The 24,699-nt window shown below is 43.2% G+C and overlaps 1 protein-coding gene across 3 annotated transcripts in view; it reads right to left on the bottom strand.

Annotated features, from left to right (window-relative positions):
* Window positions 1-24,699, bottom strand: part of LOC307226702 (kelch domain-containing protein 3-like) — a 79,231-nt gene that overhangs the window by 9,639 nt on the left and 44,893 nt on the right. For all 3 annotated transcript variants that reach the window (XM_079995626.1, XM_079995628.1, XM_079995627.1), the window contains exons 13-16: window positions 20,030-20,114; window positions 14,695-14,743; window positions 10,191-10,281; window positions 2,506-2,606 (exon numbers count right to left, since the gene is read on the bottom strand). In XM_079995626.1, the coding sequence (XP_079851752.1) occupies window positions 2,506-2,606; window positions 10,191-10,281; window positions 14,695-14,743; window positions 20,030-20,114 (326 nt within the window). The remainder of the gene's footprint in view (window positions 1-2,505; window positions 2,607-10,190; window positions 10,282-14,694; window positions 14,744-20,029; window positions 20,115-24,699) is intronic.

Genomic DNA, 24,699 nt, shown 5'->3' with positions numbered 1-24,699 from the left:
TCAAGAAACTACAGGAACAGATGTGGATTGCGGCTAAAGTCTGAGTATACAGCTTCACAAACCAGCAGTGGGAGCATGCTAGATGCAGAGGAAAGCGGAATGTGTACTCCTTCCAGGCTAGGCCTCATAAGCTGTGTACATAAAGGTAAAGGAACCCCTGACCATTAGGTCCAGTTGTGGCCGACTCTGGGGTTGCAGCGCTCATCTTGCTTTACTGGCCGAGGGAGCCGGCGTACAGCTTCCGGGTCATGTGGCCAGTATGACTAAGCCGCTTCTGGCAAACCAGAGCAGCGCACGGAAACGCCATTTACCTTCCCGCCAAAGTGGTACCTATTTATCTACTTGCACTTTGACGTGCTTTTGAACTGCTAGGTTGGCAGGAGCAGGGACCGAGCAACGGGAGCTTACCCCGTCGGGGGGATTCGAACCGCTGACCTTCTGATCGGAAAGTCCTAGGTTCTGTGGTTTAACCCACAGCGCCACCCGCTTCAAGCTGTGTACATACCAGAGTGCAAATTTTATTATGTGCGCTTTTGTCCAAACCTGAGGTGAACTCAGTTTTGGACAAAACTTGTGTTACAAGTATTCTAAGGTCCCAAATATAAAATGATGTACAAGGCAAAGATATATATAAGTATATAAACCACGTGTCTGAAATAGTACAGGAGAGCAATCCTGAACCCATTTTGACTCTCCCAAACCATTTTGACTCTCCCAAATTGACCTTAAATATTTCTCTGCAAGGAGGAAGGAAATGGGAAAGGCTCTCCATTGTCTTTTGCTTACCTGTCTTAAGGGCATATTTGTGTATGAATAGGGTGAGCCTGTGACCTGGATTCAGGAACCAAACATATTTACCATCACAAAAGAGTGGGCAGGCTGCCCAGATAAAGCAATCAGTGTCCATTAACAGATATCCTGGCAAACAGGATTTCTGCTGTAGACCACCTCCTGTGGTGTATTTCTGCTCTAGACTGCCCCCTTCTGTGATGCATGTATGATGTTTTGGGAGGTGGTCTTGAGCAATTTCAAAAGTCTATATAAGGCAATTTCAAATGCCTATATAAGGGCTTGTTGACCATTGCTTGGGGTTCCTCCTCCCTCCTGCGTGTGGTGAGTGAGGCCCCTGCTGCAACAGTTTAATAAAGAACAGGCTTACTAGCTGCTTTGCTTCTCAATATTCTGTGGTTGGCCTCTGTTATTTTCTCCTACCGATAGGGAACCCACCTAAGGACTCTATATGGGCTCTTGGATAGCCCATAAGGGAAAAGGAGCAGTGTTCCCCCCCCCCCTTATAACACCTGAGTTCTCAGCTGAAATCTTGTCAGTGTTTCCTCTCCACACTAGTGGGATGTATTGATGGGATATATTCACACTCTGTGTTGTTCCCTCTCCTCAATTAGTACTTCCCCACTCTCCCCAAGATCTGAAAACCTGAGATCCACTGTGGGCATGTCCTCAGGTTTTTTGCTGACCTATGCCAAGGCCAATCACTTTGTAAAATATTTAAGATACAAGCTTTCTGATATACCAAACTTCCACGAAACAGTGGATTAAAAACTGGGGCAAGGGAATACATGTGTGTCGCGCCCGGTCCCACCAACAAGGAGCTCACCAATGTATACAGGGTGTAGTGTGGTGATTTCAATCATCTAAAGACATTGACTGTTGTCCTTCACTGGAGACCAAACCTGGGTCTCCAGTTGTTTTTGGACTACAACTCCTATCGTCCCAAGCTAGCAGGACCAGTGGCCAGGATGATGGGAACTGTAGTCCAAAAACAGCTGAAGACCCAAGTTTGGGAAACCGTGCATTAGATGCAACAACATTTCCATTAAGTGTAAAGAGAAAGAAGGCACATTCTACCACATGTGGTGGACATGCAAATGACAAAAGCATATTGGGAAATGATTTATAATGCGTTAAAAAAATGTTTAAAATTACTTTTGTGAAAAAACCAGAAGCTATTTTACTAGGAATTCTAGGTCCAGAAATACAGAAAAGGAGCTGAAAAGACTGTTTATGTATGCTACGACAGCTGCATGGATGTTATTTGCCCAAAGATGGAAGGAAGACAAAGTACCCACAAGAGAAGAATGGCTGGTAAAGATGATGGACTATGCCGAAATGGCGAAAATAACTGGGAAGATCAGAAATCAAGAAGATGATCAATTTAATAAAGAATGGGGAAAATTTATATGTTACTTAAAAGAAAACTATAAACAATTAAAAACAATGGTAGGATTATATATTTTTTTAAAAAAAACACTTGCAATGTAAGGAGAACTATGGTGAGATTGGAGTATTAAGTAAATATGGAGAACCATAGACGATGGTTGGAAAAGAATAACGAGGGAAACCACTGAGGGGTGGAGGGAAGTCTGGGGATTTGTGATGATAATTGTTAAAGACAAAAATGAATAAAAAAATAAGAGAATGAAGGATCCAGAAGAAGAAGAAGAAGAAGAAGAAACAACATTTCCATTGATGCCAAACAATACCTACGTGCTGAGCTTCTGAAACTCGGAGTCCAGCAAAGTAAAGGCCTTTGTAATCATGTCCATTGCTTGGTTACGCACTGAATGTAAATCCTGCAGCTGAGGTGTCTGAGTGGAAAGCCATTAAGTATTAGTTAATATGAGCTACTATAAATAAGGATTAACACACACACACCCCGCCGCCTCTTTTCTAAAAATTAACTTCTCTACTATGAGAGACAGCAGGCTTTCAGTGTTAAGAGTCACATTTCTCCCCCTCATAGCGCAGTCCCCTTTTCGGCACACTTATTTCCTCCTTGGTGGCAGTGGAAAGGGAGAGATGAATATTGTTGTTACAATATTGATCCAGAATTAAAGTGGTCCATAATCTTGTTCTCTCATTCATCCTACTGTCGAACCCCCTCTGCAGCAATGTATTAGGAGATCTTACTCTGATTTTGTATTTGATTATCCTATCTTATGTTCCAGCACCTAAAGGGATTAGTGCAAATCCTCGGCATTTATTTAATTAATAAAGCTATTATTAATAAGTCGTAGCACAATGTAACCAAACCTATTCTTTTAAACACAATGCCCTCCTGCTTAACAAGTCATTTCTCAACGTTCACTACTAATTAATTCATTTGCCAAGGAGTATGTTATGTAGACAAATATTTAATTGGTGGTTTAATTGCTAAGCAAATTAAGTACAGAGTAATTAATCTGCTAAGCAATGGTGATAATGGGGCAAGCCGGGAAATGTATATAAGCAAATGATTCAAGGATCGTTTAAATGGGTCCCTCCAGCAAATAGTTTATTTGAAATAGCATCTGAGCAATGCTTTTCAAATCACATCTGCAGGAGACAATATATGTAGATCATAGAGAGGCAAAGACTTTCTCTTGCAGTGCTGGAAGAAGTACAAAAAGGAGACCTGAAAGGTTTCTAAGAGCTCCCTTACACAACAAGAATGGCAAACACAGCTGCGATAGAAAAAGGGTTCATTTATTTATATTTGTTAAATTTTAAGCCTGCTGTTTGGTCCTCTGGGGGAAGGATGTAGGCAAAACTGCTCCAGTTGCACCTGTGCATGGGAATCAGTACTTACACAACAGCAGCCTGCAGAATTTAGCAGCGGCAAAGCATCTCAAACCCCAATATGTGTGCAAGAAATCAACTATGCCCTTGGATCCATTTGTTTAAAATTTGCAAACACCACTCTTAATCAAAACTGACTGCAGGACAGTTTACAATAATATAACATTTCGGACTCAGCTAGTCAAAAAACAGCACTCTGAATGTGTTATAAACATGCAACACCAGATGGTGCTGCAGAGTAAAGAATTATTTTTTGTTATGTAGTGAAGTTTCACCCTGGGCCAGCAGGGGGATACTGTAGATAGTTTTCACTCAGGTCTGTAGATAGTTTTCACTCAGGTCCACGTCAGTTACTTTAGGCGGGAAACTCTGGGTTGTTGTTGCTACAATGTTGACAGCCGGCTGCCTATAAAAGCAGGCCGGCTGAGCTGTTTGCTGTTCAGTTCTGTCCAGCTTGCAAGTAAAGAGCTGCTCTGGAGAAATCGCTGTGTCGTCTGCTATGTTCGCCCACAACTTAACATTTTTTTTGCCATTTTACATAGCATCCCCCCCCCTTTTGTCATAATGATTTAAATTCTGACTTATTTATAGAATTTTCTTCCTGTGTGTAGATCCACCCTGAGTTAGATATGGGCTTTCACCTGTATCATGCACCCCATGTTAACGTGGAGAGCTCACAGGAGCAAAAGATAATTCAATTTTTCAATTTTGAAAATCGAATTAAGTCTACAAGTCGATTTCTTGGCTACAGCACTAACCTAGCTTTTGAAAAATGCATTGTTTCCCCCTCGCACACTACCCCGTGTAACATTTTGCCTGGTGAAGTTCTAGAGAACCTAAAAGCTTGCTGTGTTTTTGTAACATCTTGATTAGTACTGAGGTTCTAGAGGGTTTTTCCTCCCTTAATAAAACTGCCACCTTTGCTTCTTTTTCAAGGGGCAGTTTCCACACTTCCAAATTTAGCATTTAATCCAAAGGGCGGGAAGCTGGGCTGCGGGTGTGTTGTGGGAAAGAAAGCTATGTCTCTTCTTGCTGTTGCTGCCCAATGCCAGGAATCAGCCACATCGCCAACAAATTACCATGTTGAGGCTCTGTGGGTCAGAGACCGCCTGGGCTATTTTGGTCCGGAGGCACAAATCCAAATCAGGTGGGGTAAAAATATAATCATTTTTCATGGTACCCCAAAATCTACTTCTTGAGGCAGGATATCTCTGTTGGGATACTGCCAGGGAGACAAAGTCCACCATGGCTCCCAAGAGGTCTCCGGACGTCCATCGACCTTCCGTAGAAACGCAGTATCAGCAATTAGCGACACAAGCTCCAGAAAATACCTTTCCACATTCCAGAACTGGTGCACGCTCTATCAGCAGATAATGCACAGCGAAAGTTGAACTCAGGAGAGTATCATTTAGAAGTTTATTCAGCGTTGGTCAGAACAAAGAAAAACATGACTGCCTGCTTGCGTGTTCAGGCGCAGAGAGAGAGAGAGACAACAGCTCTATCAAAACAGAAACATCCTGTGAACAGGAAATACGCAGGCTGTGACACAAACATCCTGCTCCCTTTTAAGGTGGAACGGAAATATCCTAACAATCTCTTGGTGCCCAATAGCACAGGTTGCCAAGGGGGTCAAGAAGTGATGCAGTAACCACGAGCCTGTGATATATTACCTGTCTCAGTAGGGGAAATAGCAGACCCACCAGGGACAGTCCCAGATTTACAGAAGCCATCCCGGTTTCTGATTTGAACCTGGAATGTCTTACTTTTCCTTAAAGGTAAAGGTAAAGGAACCCCTGACCATTAGGTCCAGTCATGGAGCTCATCTTTCTTTATTGGCCAAGGGAGCCGGCGTACAGCTTCCGGGTCATGTGGCCAGCATGACTAAGCCACTTCTGGCAAACCAGAGCAGCACACAGAAACGCCGTTTTCCTTCCCGCCAGAGGGGTACCTATTTATCTACTTGCACTTTGACGTGCTTTCGAACTGCTAGGTTGGCATGAGCAGGGACCGAGCAATGGGAGTTCACCCCGTCACGGAGATTCGAACCGCCGACCTTCTGATCAGCAAGCACTAGGCTCTGTGGTTTAACCCAAAGCGCCACCCGCGGACATCTCTATTTTCATCTGATAAACGTTGGCAGGTATGGAGTTATCTGACCCCTGAGCCATCTGAAGACAGCCCTGTATAAGGAAGTGCTTGGTTTTCTTAAAAAAATGTTCAATGTTTTATTATGTTTTTATATATGTTGGAAGCCGCCCAGAGTGGCTGGGGCAGCCCAGTCAGATGTGTGGGGTATAAATAGTAAAATTATCATTGTGGAATTGGACGTCCCTGTTTTAATTGGAGAAGTGTTGGAGGGTATGAAATAGTATTCTTTCCTTACTACTCCCTAGGAAAAACATTGCTTCTTCCTTCCTTCCTTCCTTCCTTCCTTCCTTCCTTTTGAAAAAAAAAAAACTTCCAAAAACCAACCAAGCAGAAATCCTAGACACATATGTCAAATCCATCTGGCAGGAAGTCATTCTTTTTAAATTAACGTAAGGCTTACGGCACTAAAGGAAGAATGCTTAAGACATTCAGCACACTTTACCTTTGTCTTATTTTTCACCGATGCCCCTGCGAGGATGACCTATGGCACCAGAACCTGGTTCATCTCAGTGGACTGGGGCCTGGCATAAGTCATGGCATACCTAGCGATATATATATATTCCCCTTTTGCATTTTCTCCTGCTCTGACCTAATTGTCTCCACAGAATACCCCATGACATGACAGAGATACCTTGGCTTTAAATGCAGGGGAAAAGCAAGGCAACAACAGTGGGAAACCATCGGATGAGTCCTTAATACAGGTCCATACCCTCCAGATGCCCCTATTTTCCAGGGACAGTCCCGGTTTCTGTTTTGATCCTGGAATATTCTGCTTTTTCTCAGGATGTCTCCATTTTCATTGGAGAAATATTGGAGGGTATGGAGTTAAGCAACCCTGGAGCCCAGGAGATAAGTAACTATATAACCTTTAGAAGACATCTGAAGGCAGCCAGGTGTAGGGAAGTTTTTAAAATTTTTAATGTTGTTTTTATATGTGTTTGAGGCCACCCAGAGTGGCTGGGGCAACGCAGTCAGATGGGTAGGGAATAATAATAATAATAATAATAATAATAATAATACACCCCTATTTTCATTGAAGTAATCTTGGGGGGTCTTGAAGAATTCTTATCTAGCCCTGTGGGCAAATCGCTCCCCCTGGCTAGGAGTGATTTTCTCCCAATTATAAATTTTATATGGCAAGGCTCAAGGGTTATGTATCAAAAAGGTGTTCAGAAAAGCTGAAGCCATGCTGCACAACTGCCTGGGGTGGCGATGAGGCATCTGATCAAGGCCTGTATTTTAAAATGAGCTTAAAGATATATTTGCAAATGTTTGTATGTTTCATGCCAGGCAGAAACCAGCTGGCTAAGTACTTTGGCAGTTGTTTATCTTTCTGCTCTCCTGAACAAGGGCCCCCCTGATTTATAGCAGTAGCAGGAGACAAGTTTCTCAAAGTTGTAAAAGGGAATTACAGGCTGGGAGCAAATGTTACACTGACCCTGCATATTCACAATCAAGCTGCAAAAACACTAATTAAGAGTTGGTAAATAGTAAGATTTATTGTTTAACAGAAAATAATACCATGTGCCTCCCATCAGAACTCTAGCCATATTTTCCTAAGGTTTAAGGTATACTGAGAGAGTTAAAGGGCAATAAATTTTGGGAAGAGCTAATGGGAAAAGCAGCTGGCTGGGAAAGGGGGGTGTAAACTGAAGAGGCTTCTTTTGAAGCTGTTTTTTACTGAGTTCCTTTTTACTTTGCAAAGGCCTTTTCTTCTAAAAAGCTATCTATGTTATGTATGAGATTTGTTGGCTTAATGTAATTAGGCAAAGGATTTAGAAAGTAAGAAATGTTAGATTCTTATGTTAGATTCTTATTTCATTGATGGTGTGTGAGAATGTGAACCCAAGATCTCTGTTTAGGTAGAATTTAATACCACGAGCCATTTGTTTTAGCCATTTGTTTTGGAATGCAGGGGCAACAGGGGCAAAAGGTGATCTGGTAATTAAGGTGCCTTGTCGAGGCAAATGTAAGATATATGGCTACTTATCTGCCATTTATGGATAGAAGGAAATATAGCTCTTTGTCTCCCATAAAAGGTAATAGGAAATGGGTGTATCTTTTATGATTGGTTCTTGCAAACAGCCAATAGGAATTTCAACCAGGCTGATTGGACAGAGGCAGCCAAAGGAGGAGCAAGGGGGCTGGGCTGAGGAAATATAAGTGCTGGCCATCAGGGCTGGAGGGGGCAGAGCTTTGGTAAACATATACCACTGTGCCTATCATTTATTTGTCTGACAAATAAATTATTATTTTAATTTCTCTATTGCTGCGTTGAATATTTCATTCCAGCTAAGCGTTAACCACAAGCAGGGTGCTACAGCGACAGTGGCAGGGAAGATGAGTCAGAAACATATGATATGCCCCCTTAGCATTTTCTGAGGAGAGTAAGGAAACACTCTCACTATGGGTCACCTTTGATTTGGATCTCACTAACAGCCCTCCCTCATATAATACAACTATGAGAGGGAAAAGCGCATTTAGGCAGTTGTGCTTTGTTTTTTTAAAAAATGTTCATTGGCCTTTTTTAGCTCCGCCGTGTCACTTTCGCTCTGCCCTTGCAAAGACAGCTTTCATTTCATTTTAGGCCATGAAGCTTTGCAGAAGGGTTTTGATGCCTCAGGTTCGGAGCGGAGAGCGAGAGCGAGAGACCTTGCAGGCCTAAGGCAGCCCACTCCTGATTCTGATTAAGAGGCTTCCCCCCGACATTTTTATCCTTCTGCTGACAAGTAGTGGCTCAGCTGGAGCCAGAAAAAAGGTCTAACTTGGCAATCCCAGCCGATTTCTACAAATTTGTATGAATGTCCGCCATAGTTCCAACCCTCACCATTTTTCTTCTCCTAGCATGGAATATCTTAAATTGTTTTGCTTAAGAGTTATCAATGTGTCAGGACTATAATCAAATGCATCTACAATTGCAATTACAGTGGTACCTCTGGTTACGTACTTAATTCGTTCCGGAGGTCCGTTCTTAACCTGAAACTGTTCTTAACCTGAAGCACCACTTTAGCTAATGGGGCCTCCTGCTGCTGCCGTGCCACCAGAGCACGGTTTCTGATCTCATCCTGAAGCAAAGTTCTTAACTGAGGTATTATTTCTGGGTTAGCGGAGTCTGTAACCTGAAGCGTATGTAACCCGAGGTACCACTGTAGATGCCCGTGTTGCCACACTTAAATTAGTCCTAAAGCTGCACCGTTCTTTATATGCTTTTGATAACAACAATATTAATTTTATTATTTATACCCTGCCCATCTGGCTGGGCTGCCCCAGCCACTCTGGGCGGCTATAAAAACATAGTACAGTAGTATCTCGGTTTGCGAACTTAATCCATTCCAGAAGTCTGTTCTTATACCAAAATCGTTCTTAAACCAAGGCACGCTTTCCCTAATGAGGCCTCCTGCCGCCAGTGCCCTTCCACTATTCAGATTCCATTCTAAGACTGAGGTAAAGTTCGCAAAGCGGGACACTACTTCCGGTTTTGTGGAGTTCGTAAATCGAATCGTTCGTAAACAGGGCTGTTCTTAAACCGAGGTACCACTGTAAAAGATCAAACATTAAAAGCTTCCCTAAACAGGGCTGTCTTCAGATGTCTTATAAAAGTCAGATAGTTCTTTATCTCCTTGACATATGATGGGAGGGCATTCCACAGGGCGGGTGCCACCACTGAGAAGGCCCTCTGCCTGGTTCCCTGTAGCTTCACTTCTCGCAGTGAGGGAACTTCCAGAAGGCCCTCGGAGCTGGACCTCAGTGTCCGGGCTGAATGATGTGGGTGGAGACACTCCTTTTATTCTTCAGTTTCAATAAATGAACTTTTCCTTTTCCAAAACTTGGTTTGTGTGCTTGTTCTTGGGTCAGACCTCATTCAGGGCACACTTAGAGCAGTGCCTTTTGCAGGGCCGTCTTTAGCAGATGCGGCGCTGGGGTGCAAATATCCATTCAGCGCCCCAAAATTAGCATGGATAGTGGGGTGTGTGTGAAGCTGCGCACTGCCAGCCATGGGTGTGTGTGTGGGTGCAACTCTCCCCCATGCCGCTGCAGGAGAGTGATCCCCGCAGAGGCTTGGGAGGGAAGCTGCGCACCCGCCCGCCATATGGTTGACAGGGCACAGCTGGCGGGTGTGCAGGGAAAGGGGAGGCTGTCGGCAAAGCCGCGCAGCTCCCCCACTTGTTGGGGCACCCCTGAAAAGCCGGCGCCCTGGCGCAACGCACCACTAAGCCGTATGGGAAAGACGGCTCTGGGAAAAGATCTCGTTCTTCGCTGGGAGGTGGGTGAGCTGGCAGATACACATAAGGATCCCATCAGATACTTGAAGCACACCTAAGGTGTAATGTCACAGTGTTAAACATATCCTGCGAATCCACAGGCGCTCAGCTGCAAGGCAAAGAAGCCTCTCACATGTTCCTATGTCCAGCACTGACAAATTGTAAATATTTCTTGATCAGGAAAAATGGAAATAAGGCACTTACCAGAACAGGAGGCGGCGGAGAAACAGATCCAGTTAGCAAAGGAGATTCTGTCAATTCGTATTTCACTTTGGGGATTTTGGTGGGAGTAAACCTGCACATTCAAACACGAGGGTTTTTTTAAAGATTGATTTTAGGATTATACTAATTTCACACGATCATAATGAGACAGGGAGAGGCAGAGAGAGGGTATTTCACCTGCTTTGCACATAAAATATGCACGTAATTGGAGATAAGGTTTTGGAAAGCTAATTGCTTAAGGGATTTAAAGCTGTTCCTGAACGTGTCTCTCATCTATATTGTTATGAATCTGTGGATACAAGACACCCTAAATTCCATATTAAGCTAGTGTTAGAATTTAATTAAGGTTGGAGTGTTAAAAACTGGTTGTTAGACCTGTTTATGAAGATATGTATTAGACACATACTATATAAATAAGATGCTATGAAAAAAATTAAGATTTTCAGAGGTGAATATTCTTTTGAACTATATACCTATTTTATGGAAAGTGATAACGGGACAGCAAAACTGGATTTTACATGCCCTAATGGTGGCTAAGAGATGGATACTGATGAACTGGAAGACCAGAGATATGATTCCCCTTAATGAATGACTTGACAATGTGACAATAGTAGCAACATGTGAACAGACCGCTTATAAACACAGACTTTCTTTGGATAAATATAAAGATAATTGGAATGACTTTATACAGAATATAGGTTATTGATAAATAAATTTTTACTAGGATAATAAAATTATATACATCTGTATACTAATGTATAGAGATGTAATTGAGCATTTTTCTTTTCTTTTCTTCTCATTTTCATTCACTTCTCTCTTTTTCTTTTCTTTTCACCACTAAAAAAGAATAAGAAAAAAGAGACACTTCCAAATCCTAGGAAATTAAAATGTGTTAAGAACTAAGCCAGGTTTAGTTGCCATGTGTCCTCTTTTTCCAGGACATGTCCTCTTCTTCAGGGATAAAAATTCTGCTGGGTGGATTTTTTAAAAAAATTGCCAAAACGTTTCTGGCTGTACTTTTTGGATGAGACATAGACAGAACTTGTGGTTGAAGACTTGCTTTGCTCTTCTCCTCTCCTGCCCCCTTTGGCAATATACCGTATTTTTCGCCCTACAGGACGCACTTTTCCCCCTCCAAAAATGAAGGGGAAATGTGTGTGTGTCCTATGGGGCGAATGCAGGCTTTCAGCGACCCCTCTCGCTCTCCAGGCTTCAGGAAGCTATCCGCAAGCCTTGCGAGCCCGCGGGAGTTCCCGCCGAGCTCCCTAGGCTTGCGGGGAGCTGCCTGCATCCCAAAGCCTGGGGCATGCTGAGCGGATAGCAGTCTGTTCTGGGGGCTGGGTTTGGGGGAAGCTCGAACTTCCCCTGCCCCAGCCCCGCACCTGGGGGGAGAAATACCGTATTTTTCGCTCTATAAGACGCACCAGTCGACAAGACGCACCTAGTTTTTGGAGGAGGAAAACAAGAAAAAAAATATTCTGAATCCCAGAAGCCAGAACAGCAAGAGGGATCGCTGCGCAGTGAAAGCAGCCATCCCTCTTGCTGTTCTGGCTTCTGGGATAGCTGCGCAGCCTACATTCACTCCATAAGACGCACACACATTTCCCCTTACTTTTTAGGCAGGAAAAAGTGAGTCTTATAGAGCAAAAAATACGGTATTTTTTTTTCCTTTACCCCCCCCCCCAAACTAGGTGCGCCCTATGGGGCGAAAAATACGGTATTTCAGCTTCTATAGCCTGCATATAGCAGGGGTATTTAAAATGAGAGTCGTCCTAGCATCCCCTTTTTGGCGCTTCAAAATATGCCAACCCTACTCAGGCTGTGCTACTGCATGAAGTGGCAGCCTGCAGGGTAATGAGCCATTAGAACACAAAGCATGAATGGAATTCAGTGTGTGAGCTTGTGAATAGGTGGGATACAGATAACGGGAAGCCATGTGTTTAGAACAGGTCAGTGTTAGGAGTTAAGCAACTGAGAAGGAAGTAGTGGTCTAGACCAGGGGTCAGCAAACTTTTTCAGCAGGGGGCTGGTCCACTGTCCCTCAGACCTTGTGGGGGGCCAGACTATATTTTGAAGGGGGGGAAATCAACAAATTCCTATGCCCCACAAATAACCCAGAGATGCATTTTAAATAAAAGGACACATTCTACTCATGTAAAAACATGCTGATTCCTGGACCGTCCGCGGGCTGGATTTAGAAGGCGATTGGGCCGGATCCAGTCCCTGGGTCTTAGTTTGCCTATCCATGGTCTAGTAGAGAGAGACTCAGATGGCTATGGCTGGGGGCTGTATGAATCCAATGCTGAGCTTATGGGGGGGGGGGAGGGCAGAACCTCTTGGAGTGTGACTGCTGTGGATATCGCCATCCAATGCTCAGGCTGTATAGATTTGTAAATAAACCATATATCATAAAGACACCACACTCTCCGCTGTGCCTCATCTTTCCCAAAAGGAAACACAGACCCTGGGTAAGTGCCTCCAACTCCCTGGGATCCCACGTTGGAGATTGGGTGTGTGTGTGTGTGTGTGTGTGTGTGTGTGTGTGTGACAATATATACTAGGAATAGCTGAAATGACGAACATTTTGAAAGTGGCAGGACCTGAATTGAGGTTTTTGTCGGTCTTGTCCTTGAATCCTTAATCACTCCCTCTTCTCTCCCCATCCACAGCAAGCCTCTTTGAAAAAAGTCAGAGACCCATCCCTTCCTTTGACGTCTTCAAGCAATTTATTTCATCAACATCCCATTATGTAAAAAGGAAGTCAGCTAGATATTTATAGGCACAGGGGGGTGTTGTATGTGAGCAACCAGATATCTCACATCATTTGGAAACTGTGCAGATAACCTGACCATGTTCGTATGGAACCATTGAGAAACAAGACAACATTTTCTTCGCCCGTGGTAACAATTCTATTGTTGCACGTGCAAAAAGCAACATCTGAGCGCTGGATTCTGGCATGCCAATTTCAAGCTCATTTTCTTGAATTTATGTGCCATAGGTTTTAATAGAATCTATGAAGAATAAGACTGCATTAAGGCAGTGATGTGTTTATAGCTTATGGTTTGCCTTTCTGTATCATCAAGTTTCCATAGTCCATATTTCTTTTTAACATTACTGTATGATGATTTGCTTCTTTTTTTACCATGTTTTTCTCATGGTTGGATTTTCCTTTATTCCGCTTTTTGTTAGCTCGTTTTAGATTTATGCAGTGCGCTGTCCCATACAGTGGTACCTCTGGTTACGTACTTAATTTGTTCCAGAGGTCCGTTCTTAACCTGAAACTGTTCTTAACCTGAAGCACCACTTTAGCTAATGGGGCCTCCTGCTGCCGCTGCGCCGCCGCCGAGCGATTTCTGTTCTCATCCTGAAGCAAAGTTCCTAACCTGAGGTATTATTTCTGGGTTAGCGGAGTCTGTAACCTGAAGCATATGTAACCTGAAGCGTATGTACCACTGTAATGCTTTTTAAAACTGAAAAATGGCATATATGGTGACTAGTAAGTATACACACAAAGTATCAAATGTGGTGACAGTAATAATAATACAACAAAACAACAACACCACAAACTGGCTTATAAGTATAAAACCAAATTTACTAACATACTAAGGTGCCATGTGCAAGACAAAACCTGGAGATACTGAAAACATGGAGTGGATAAATGTACAACTCTATCTTAACAAGTTACACATGCAGTAAACGTTATACAGACTGAGCTGCAACTCTGATTATCCCTGACCAGTGGCCTTGTTGGCTGGGGCCATTAGTGGTTGGAGTCCTAACCTCTGGTGTATAAGCATGCGGCCTAACAAGTCAACTCTATACATGTCTGCTCCCACTGAGTCCCACTGAGTTCAATGGGGCTCAATCACAGGGAAGTGGATATAGGTTGCAACCTAAAAGCTGAGGGAACAATCCCAAACTCATTGTGTTGATATATATGGGAGAGAAGAATGGCAGATTAAGTTGATGGATTATGACGAAAGGGCAAAAATGACCGGAAGGATCAGAAATCAGGAAGACCAAGATGTTAATAAGGAATGGGGAAAATTTATAATTTATCTTAAAAACCATTGTAAACAGTTAAAATTGTTAGTAGGTTTGGAATAATTGGTGAATTTTGGACACGGTGGAGATGTAAAAGATTTGGATTATCAAAAAAGATGCAGGAGGAAATGACTAACAATAGGACCTACAAAGGGGAGGAGGGAAATCCAGGAGATTCCTTGGAATCTTGTTTTTATGTTGTATGTTGGATATGTGATTATAAAACTTTAATTTGAAAAACTATATATATATGTGTGTGTGTGTGTTTGTGTGTGTACACACACACACACACACACACACACACACACACAGATATACGGGAGAGGTTTTCCTTACTATTTCCTTACATACAAACTACCATTATTACAAGAATAATTGGTGTTTCCAGCCCCTTTCCCTCTGAGAATGTATAAGAGGAAAAGAAGAATGACAGACACAATACCTGCTGCTTACTCCCTGGATTCCCAGTTCTGAAAGAATCTCCTTCATAACTGAAAAGAGACAGAAACATCCATTGGCTCGGCACTAGGTTTCAGTTAAAAAGAAATCAACAGCTTACCATTTGATCATTAAGAAAAAACTGTGAAGTCTGTTTTGTCCAAGGCAACGCAATTACAATTATGCATATACAGGGCTTGCTTGGTAGCTTCTGCAGGTGATAAATGAGCCGAGCAAAAATGCTATGGCTTTCTTCCTCCAAGACTGAGGGTATGTTCACACCAGCAGCGTAACACTTTATATCTTTCAATATTTATTTTTACAATATTATAGCCACCTTGGGTGCCTCAGGAGAAAGGCTGTACATAATGCAATACATAAATAAGTCTAAAAGTATAGTCGTTTTTTATCTATTTGTTTGCTGACAAAATTTAGTCTGAGAGAGTGGCGTCTAAGCACTAATAACAGATACGTTGCTGAATATCCAGCTGTTAAAAACAACAGCTGTGTGTTTTAAATTCTACCCCGCTCTTTGTAACAACTGAACAGAACGTAATACGTTTCATGATATCGGAAATTTCACATTTAACTCTCTATCCCACGCGGCTGCCAAAGATGCGGAGTGTGGGAGGAGAAATGCAGAATGTTGTGATGTTCTGCTAAACGTAACAGAGATGGAGCCAGCCCAGGTATTAGGCAGAGTGAGGCAGGTCCACTCTGCCTCAGGTGGTGCCCCAGTCAGCTCCTTGCTTGCCCTACTGGCAGCATTCGTGATGATTTGGGGCAAGATCATGCTGAAATCATGTGAGATTTTGCAGAGCCCAAAACCAATGCGGATGTTGGTGGGGTGGGGTGGGGTGGGGTGGGGTGAGCAGCCTAGATGGTGGTTGCCATGCGGCACTTCCCATTTTACCCAAAGTGGCGGAACGGGAGGTGCAAAGGTAAAAGGTAAAGGACTCCTGGACAGTTAAGTCCAGTCAAAGGCGACTATGGGGTTGCTGCACTCTTCTCACTTTCAGGGTGAGGGAGCCGGCGTTTGTCCGCAGACAGCTTTCCGGGTCATGCGGCCAGCAGGACTAATCTGCTTCTGGCACAATGGGACACTGTGACGGAAACCAGAGAACACGGAAACGCCATTCACCTTCCCACCACAGCGGTACCTATTTATCTACTTGTACTGGTGTGCTTTCGAACTGCTAGGGTGGCAGGAACTGGGACAGAGCAACGGGAGCTCACCCCGTCGTGCGGATTCGAACTGCTGACCTTCTGATGGGCAAGCCAAAGAGGCTCAGTGGTTTAGACCACAGCTCCACCCGTGTCCCAAATAAACAAGCACACAATCACTGACAGGTCCACCCACCATTGTGAGGTTCAAAGCAATGAAGATGATGCCTCCCCAGCTGTTGCCATTGGCTGTGAGTTTCTTGTGATGTCACAAAAGCACTTGGCAACAGAGTGGATATACAGGCAGGCCAAGGGGAAAGCCTTTTTCTGTTTCCAGCAGGACACACCTGGCAATGGAAGTGTCATTCAGCACTGCCCAGGTTTCTTCCATTTGGAGGAGGCAAACTGGAACACCGTGATAGAAACCAGAGAGCACAGAAATGACATTTACCTTCCTGCCACTGCGGTCCTATTTAGCTACCTGCACTGGCGTGCTTTTGAATTGCTAGGGTGGCAGGAACTGGGACAGAGTGATAAGAGCTCACACCGTTGCAGGGATTTGAACCGCTGACCTTCTGATCAGCAAGCCCAAGAGGCTCAGTGGTTTAGACCACAGCGCCACCCGCATCCCTGCACAGAGAACTACATATGCCCCTACAGCTTTGGCTGAAACAGCACATTTAGTATAATGTCTACTTTAGTAGCTCTGTGCAGATATGCAGTAATCCAGGCACTAATTTCTTACTCTTTTATAGGGTGGAATAGTGACATTAATTCTTCAGGAACATATGAGTGTTCAATGGCTTTCAATAAAGCCACAAATTATCATTGCTTCTGCACAATGGCAAGGGTCAAGTCAATGTATAGTAATTCCATTATATCCGCAATGCTAACATTATGGTGCTCACTGTTTTAATTTACAGAGAGAGATCTAGGAGGATTTGTTTCTTGTTTTTAAATAATGTTCCAATGCTCAAAGCAAAATAAAATTGGTAGCTTATATGGACCTCTCAAGCCTTTGATGCATAAAATGTAGTTAACTACTTGGAAGAACCTCTGAAATGGATTTCAAATATCAATCATTTCTACAGCAGTTTTAATGTTCAAAGTGCTTTTCAATCATTATAAGTCAGCAATAATCTTATCAATCCCCTTTCTGTGATAATTCTGTGATCATTTATCAGTCAAGGAGAAATGGCAAGTTGTCCAATAAACTATAATTTGTTCCCTTTCTCCTCCTGTGTTTAAAACCCTTTTATATTTTTGGATTATCAATTGATTTAAAGCATTTATATATTGTCTTTCTTTAATGAGCTCAATGTGGCTAATGAATAAATTAAAACAAAGTGATATCCAAGCCCATTCTTCTAACAGAGAAACATGATTGTAGTCTCTCACAAATTAGAACCTAAAATAAAATTAAAATGGGCAAAGAAACTAAAGTCTATTGATTTCAGTGGATCTACTCTGAGTATAACTTAGTTGGCTATTGCCCGATAATGTTACAATGAAAAGAGACAGTTTGACAAGAACAGTAATTGATTTACATGGTTTTAACATTGTATTTCATATTGCTCTAACCTGCCCTAGTGGGTAATAAACCTAATAATAACAATACACAATGAAGCACTCAAACCACAGCTAGAAAACACAAACAACCATTAAATAACGTTTAATCACAGCAATTAAAACCACTTCAAGAAGGGAGCAAACACTTATAGCCCCATTTCCACCATTCTGCATAAGGCCACAAGAGAGAAGTGTGGTGTAATGGTTAGAGCATGGGTAGGCAAACTAAGGCCCGGGGGCTGGATCTGGCCCAATCACCTTCTAAATCCGGCCCGTGGAAGATCTGGGAATCAGCGTGTTTTTACATGAGTAGAAGGTGTGCTTTTATTTAAAATGCATCTCTGGGTTATTTGTGGGGCATAGGAATTCGTTAATTTTTTTTTAAAAAAAATATAGTCTGGCCCCCCACAAGGTCTGAGGGACAGTGGACCGGCCCCCTGCTGAAAAGGTCTGCTGACCCCTGGGTTAGAGCATTGGACTAGGACCTGGGAGACTAGGGTTTGAATTCCCACTCAGCCATGAAGCTCACTGGGTGACCTTGTGCCAGTCACCATCTCTTAGCCTAACCTGCCTCAAAGGGCTGTCGGGAGGATGAAATAGGGAAGAGGAGAACCATGTCCAACGCCTTGAGATGGGGGGGGGGGAGGTGGAATATAAATGTAACAAACAAGTGCTTTTCAGAAAGCAGCCTGAGGAGCTGCTGTATAGGGTCCCCCCACTCTCCAGACCAGATATGGGGGGCATGTGGGGGGAGAGAAAGGGAAGTTTTGCCATACAGGGATGTCCTTGCAAATTGACACAAAACCATGAAAACAGGCAATAGCATTGAAATGGCACCAAAAGGAAATAATAATCAGCCCAGCAAAAACATAGTACAGTGGTACCTCGGGTCAAAAACTTAATTCATTCCGGAGGCCCGTTCTTAACCTGAAACTGATCTTAACCTGAGGTACCACTTTAGCTAATGGGGCCTCCCGCTGCTGCCACGAGATTTCGGTTCTCATCCTGAAGCAAAGTTCTTAACCCGAGGAACTATTTCTGGGTTAGCGGAGTCTGTAACCTGAAGCGTATGTAACCCGAGGTACCACTGTAGAACAGTAGAAGAGGGTGCCCCAGAAGGTCTCCCTCAAACATTTTGCTCAGTTATTGCCACAGTTCAGTCTTTTTCGGCACAAATTTGCAGGAAGGTGGATTCCATATCTAAAAGGCAATCCAGATTGTAATGTAACCCTAATTACACAAGAACTTGAGAAGCTGCCTTTTACGGAGTCAGTCCATTTAGCTCTGCACTGTCTGAAGGAATGGGTTTCCCAAACCCAAAACTGACTGTGCAGGCAGTTTGAAACAGGCACCAAAATCCCTATTTTCCCTTAGCTAAAATCCATTAACTTGAGCTCTGGGTCAATGTATAAACAAAAATCTGGCTGAATAAACAAGTGCTCAGAGCCCTCTCCTTTATCCGTTCATGATGGGAAGGATGGCCTTGACTGTTCCAGTAGAACAGGGATGACACGTCTAGGTCTTATCTTACGTCCTGGACACACTCTGACACACAGACCTAGTCTGGGAAGAGTGTGTTCTTGGAGTTGGTGACCTCTTGCTCCAAGATAACAGTAGGAACAGGAATAGCCTTTTATGGTCAGAAGTACAGGAAGGAATACCCTTTTATGGTTAAGAATACCAGAGCAGGAACATATGTGATGTCAACCTGCGTGTATAGGCTGATGTATAGGTTGGATTCCTGGGGAAGGGGGAGAGGGTGCCTGAAGGATATATATACTGCATGAAATTTCTCATTTCTTTGGACTTGCTGTGGACACACCACGCAGGTGCCTTTCTTCTGTTCCGGAGAGCAGAAATAAAGAACTCTTTCTCTGAACCAACCCTCGGTGTCATTTGACTTCCTTCCTCCTGTCAGGGAGCAACGCAGAGCCCACCAATCGGCAAAGTCTAATATGGCTACAGTCTACTCTGGCTATAGATCATCGATTCATACAATTGTTGAGCTGGAAGGGACCTCAAAGGTCATCGAGTCCAATGCCCTGTAATGCAGGAATGTGGTGGGTTTCCATGACTTCGCACAGCAGCCTCTCCTAACGCAACCTGGAGATGTCAGGGGCTGAATCTAGTTCCTTCTGCATGCAAAGCAGTGCTTTACCATTGAGCTACAGCCTTCCACAGCAGCTGTAATCAAATCACATTATTCCACCCAATATGGTTAGCTAAGACTTATAGTGTATAGAAATTTACCTTTGGTGAAATCAGTTTTATGATGCTTAACTCATTCTGTGATACTGATTCATGAGACAAACTAATAGAGCATATTCAGCAATGAAATCAGGTGAGCGAGGAAGTTATGCACTTTGAGTCTGATATAATTTTTTTAATAAAAAGCTGGACAGCAACACTTTACGTGAATATCCAGCACGCAAAACTAACGTTAGAGAAGTGTGTTCAATGATTAGTTGGTTCTGTGAAGAATAAATGATTTTGGAAACCTAGAACTTTCTAGTTGCCTCTTCACAATGGTGAGAGTGGTGCGGAACTGAGTGATGGGAACAGGTTCAAATTTAATGGCGCGTCATCAAAAACTTAACGAAACTTACTAGGCTGTCTGTCAGAAGGATTTATCAGTTTCATTCCCATGAGATCATTTAATTCTTTTTCATTTGTGCCGCCAAGGATATAGAGCTGTGAATACAGAAAAGTAAGAATGCGCAGTAACGTATTAGCTGAATATGAATTCAAACAATGGTAACACAAATCACATTTATGGAAGCTTTTGGTCTGGAGCACACACACAAACAAACACAAACACGATTTCTTAATTTCACAGTTGTCTCTTTGGAAATTGCCATCGTGGAGGGTTTATCCCACAAAGACCAGGGATCTTCACTGGTCTCAGATAATAAACTGTAAGCAAACTCCCACTCTGAAATCTGCACTTTGAAATTAGAGCGGACAGTGTTCAAATTTTGCTGTCATTTGCCCTATACTTGCATAGTGTGCTTCATCCAAGAGCAGAAGAGGCTTGACATATTGCAAATTAACAGTCTTTCCCCCCAAACCGGGCCCGTTAGGTATGACTAACAAGCACTTGAAAACACGTGGAGCTTATAAATTTTGCTATCCTTGCTTGGGCCCTGTAAGTTATTTTCTCTCCCCCCCCATCCCGACATTGTCTAATGGGGAAGTGCTGTGCCTGCTTATTGCTTTCTGAAGAACAAAAACAGCAGCAGCAACTCTTGAACCTTTCAGAAATATGATAGGATAAGACAGTCTTCCTCAAGTTAATACCCTTCATAAATTTGGGGTTACAAGCAATGACCATCATCCTTGCCCATTAGCCATCTTGGTTGGGGCTTCTGCGCTTTTAGTCTAAAATACCCGGGGGAAGGAATCAGGTTAGAGAAGGCTGGTGTAAAATTATTATTATTATTATTATTATTATTATTATTATTATTTATACCCCCCTATGCCCGGAGGTCTTAGGGCGGTTCACAGAAAAGATCAACTTGAAAACCACAATATATATAATAAAAATAAAAACAATAACCCAATAACACCTCCCCCCCAAAAGTGCCACATTTTATTTTAAATTTTAAATTTATCTAACATAATTGTTACAAAATATATGCAAAATATTGCAAATACATACATACATACATACATACATACATATTTCAAATAAGCACATATATATGAAAAAGGAACAAAAGAGGAAAAAAAGAAGAAAAGAAAAAAGAAGAAGAGAAAAGAAGAAGAAACATTGGAAGAATTTCTTCCAAAGAGCCACATTTTAAAAGGGCTGAGGATCTGTTGGGTTCTTGGCCCCTCAAGCCCAAACAACGTATTATGCACAAATGCATGTTACAGCAGTCCGATTATCCTTTCAAACAGGAAATGCCTTTTCTAAGTTGCAAACTTATGCTTGACACTTGGCAGAAGGAAAGTCGGGGCTCTTGGAATGAGAAAACAATGGCTTAATGTGGAAATGGGCAGCAGTTCACCCCAGCAGTTCAAAAACTCTTCCCCATTTCCTGGGACATCATAACAGTGGGCAGCAAAGATAGAAACTACCAGGTAAATCTCCTGAAAACTAATCTAAAGCGAGAAATGCAAGCAGATTGGAGGATTTCACGAGAGAGAAGCAATTTTAATAGCTTCTGCTGAAGATAACTTCCTTGTCGAGCAAGATCCCCATATCTTTCACAGCCACTTCTGTACCTCTGGGAATGTTGACCTGTTCCATCAACAACCCTGTTTGTATTTCTACAAATACCTTATTCTGTTTTATCCACTTAGATGCCTTAAGAACTGATTAAGAATACAGTCCCACACACTCTCACTTGAAGTAATTCTTCCACTTCTAAAAAGACTGCCAGGCTAGGATTTATACTAGGCCTAATCACTCTGAAAGTTTGAACAGGAAGAGAGGACTATAAATGGAGACTAGGCTTGATGGCCATGGTCCACCTCCATGGTTGGAGGCAGAAGTACTTCCGAATATCCATTGCTTGAAACTATGGGAGGAGAAAGGGAACTTGCGCTCAAGTTCTGCTCCCTGGTTTCCCATGGGCACCTGGTTGGCCACTGTGAGAACAGAATGCCGGACGAGATGGACCAGCAGCCTCATCCTGCAGGCTCTTCTTGTGTTCTTATTGAAGCTCTCTTCCAGTTGCAGTCTGGCCAAACACAGAACACCCTGTTTGCTTGTGTGTCTCTGGGTTGCCAGATTCTGAGGCTCCTCAAGGCCAGCATCAGTGACCTCAAGGAGTGGCCCAGGAGGGTCTACAGGCAGGGGTGCAAATTTATGTTGTTCATTGAAGAATCACAATATCGGTCTTTTGAGAAGTTTAGCACGGCTTCCCACACACAGTTGCCGCCATGAGGTAAACCTGTAGTTGTGGGAGGGCCCCATCAGCAGGCCCTACCAACTGTCTCATTGCTGAGGACCAACAGACCAGTCAGCTGCCCTAAGACTGATGAGGCCTTATATCATCTCCCTCAGTATTGCCTCACCCTTTCCTGCCTTCCTCTCACTGTCCTTCAACTGTCAACTGTCTCCTTCCCTGATTCACACCTCTCCAAGGTTCTTTTTTTCCAATGATCTCCCATTGGCCAAGGCCAGTCTTCCAATCCAGTTGGCTCAAAAGCAGAACACTGGAATTTATTTATTTTTGCACAGAGTGCATTATTGCATGGGAACCAGATTCCTAAAACCAGGGATCTTGTGCAGATTGTGTCCTGTTCTTCAATCTGAATCGCTGGTGCTGGTTTTTTCTCTCTCCTTAACACTTGTTGACTTTTTATTAAACGCAGTTGTACAAGAGCAACTATTTATTCATTTTCCTCACTGCACAACCTGGCATTTGGATGGGTGACTTTGACAGAGAGCTGAGCTGCTCTTTCCACAATTATCTTCCGATTCTTGGATGAAACATTGTGAGCAATCTCTGCACAACAGGACTTGTTGCACAGCAGCTGCACCTCCAGCTCTTTGACGTTGTAGACAAGGAACATTCAGAATGCTTAAGGCAACATGTGCTTTGTCTTCTTACTGCTACCGTACCCAACGTTGGGCATCAATATTTGGCCCTTGAACCTTCTGAGAGCTCTGTTGTCAATACAGCTGGGACTTCCACCTTTGCCCTCTCCTCTGTTCCACTGTATATCTTCCTCTCTCAGTCACTGGTGCCTTTTTAATGGATCTGGCTTTAATGGATCTGGCCAGGATCCAGGCATCCCTCACGCTCCCAATACAGTGGTGCCACGCAAGACGAAAAGAATCCGTTCCGCGAGTCTCTTCGTCTAGCGGTTTTTTCGTCTTGCGAAGCAAGCCCATTGACGGCTTAGCGGATTAGCGCTATTAGCGTCTTTTAGCGGCTTTTAGCGGCTTATCGGCTTAGCGGATAAGCAGATAAGCGGCTTAGCGGCTTAGAAAAAGGGGGGGAGGAAAAAAAAACCTGCAGGAACTCGCAAGACATTTTCATCTTGCGAAGCAAGCCCATAGGGAAATTCGTTTTGCGAAGCGCCTCCAAAACGGAAAACTCTTTCATCTAGCGGGTTTTCCGTCTTGCGAGGCATTCGTCTTGCGGGGCACCACTGTATTCAGTTCTCGATATCAGGAAATCCCTCTGCCATCCCAGTAACCAACAGACCTTGCCTTTGACTCTCCCAAAGCAGATAGGATGACAGGAAACGACGAACAGTGAAAGCACCTAGCTAAATATTCCAAAATGATCAGAACACATATAAAAATATAGCTAACATCCAATAATTGGGTGACATTATTGGAATTCCTAGTATCATTTTGTTTTAAACAGAATGGGGGTGGAAGTCAGATCAGGACTGCAATACAGGGGAAGGTTAGGGCGAATTAGGAACTCTGTCCCATTAATTTCTTTTCTATTCTCTCTTCCACGTTACACCCATTTTCACCCTCCTAACCTGCCACCCAGAGGGACGCGGGTGGTGCTGTGGTCTAAACCACTGAGTTTCTTGGGCTTGCCGATCAGAAGGTAGGCAGTTTGAATCCCCGCGATGGGGTGAGCTCGCGTTGCTCTGTCCCTGCTCCTGCCAACCTAGCCGTTCAAAAGCACGCCAAAAATGAGATATTTATATGATAGAAAAAGGAGAAAGATGGAAAGGAATTACTGAAACAATTAATGGAAGTGGAATACAAAGAGGGAGGTGAGAGGAGGTCTATGATATAAGGAAATGAAAGTTAGAATATGGAAAAGGTATGATGTATGTTTTTAAATTGCGTTTGTTTTGTTTTGTTTAGTTCATTGTGTTAGAAATGTGTTAAGGTTGTGTTTTGTATGGTTTATATATTGTATTGTATTGTATTATTTTTTCTTGATCTTCTTGTCCCTTTTTTTCCTCTCTTGTCTCTTTTTCCTTTTTAAAAAGTAATAAATATTATTTAAAAAAACAAAACAAAAGCACACCAAAAATGCAAGTAGATAAATAGGTACTACTCTGGTGGGAAGGTAAATGGTGTTTCCATGCACTGCTCTGGTTATGCCAGAAGTGGCTCAGTCATGCTGGCCACATGACCTGGAAAAACTGTCTGTGAACAAACACCAGCTCCCACAGCCTGTAAAGCAAGGGGAGTGCCGCAACCCCAGAGTCATTCGCGACTGGACTTAACTGTCAGGGGTCCTTTTTTAACCTGCCACCCAGGGCACGTGCAGTGCCGGATTTACTTACAAGCTAAACAAGCTATAGCTTAGGGCCCCACTCTCTTGGGGGCCCCCAAAAAAATCAAAGA

Source organism: Podarcis cretensis, assembly GCF_951804945.1.
Source record: "Podarcis cretensis genome assembly, chromosome: 11".
NCBI lineage: Eukaryota > Metazoa > Chordata > Lepidosauria > Squamata > Lacertidae > Podarcis > Podarcis cretensis.
Note: the sequence above shows the minus strand (reverse complement) of the source record. Positions and strands in the feature narration are given on the sequence as shown.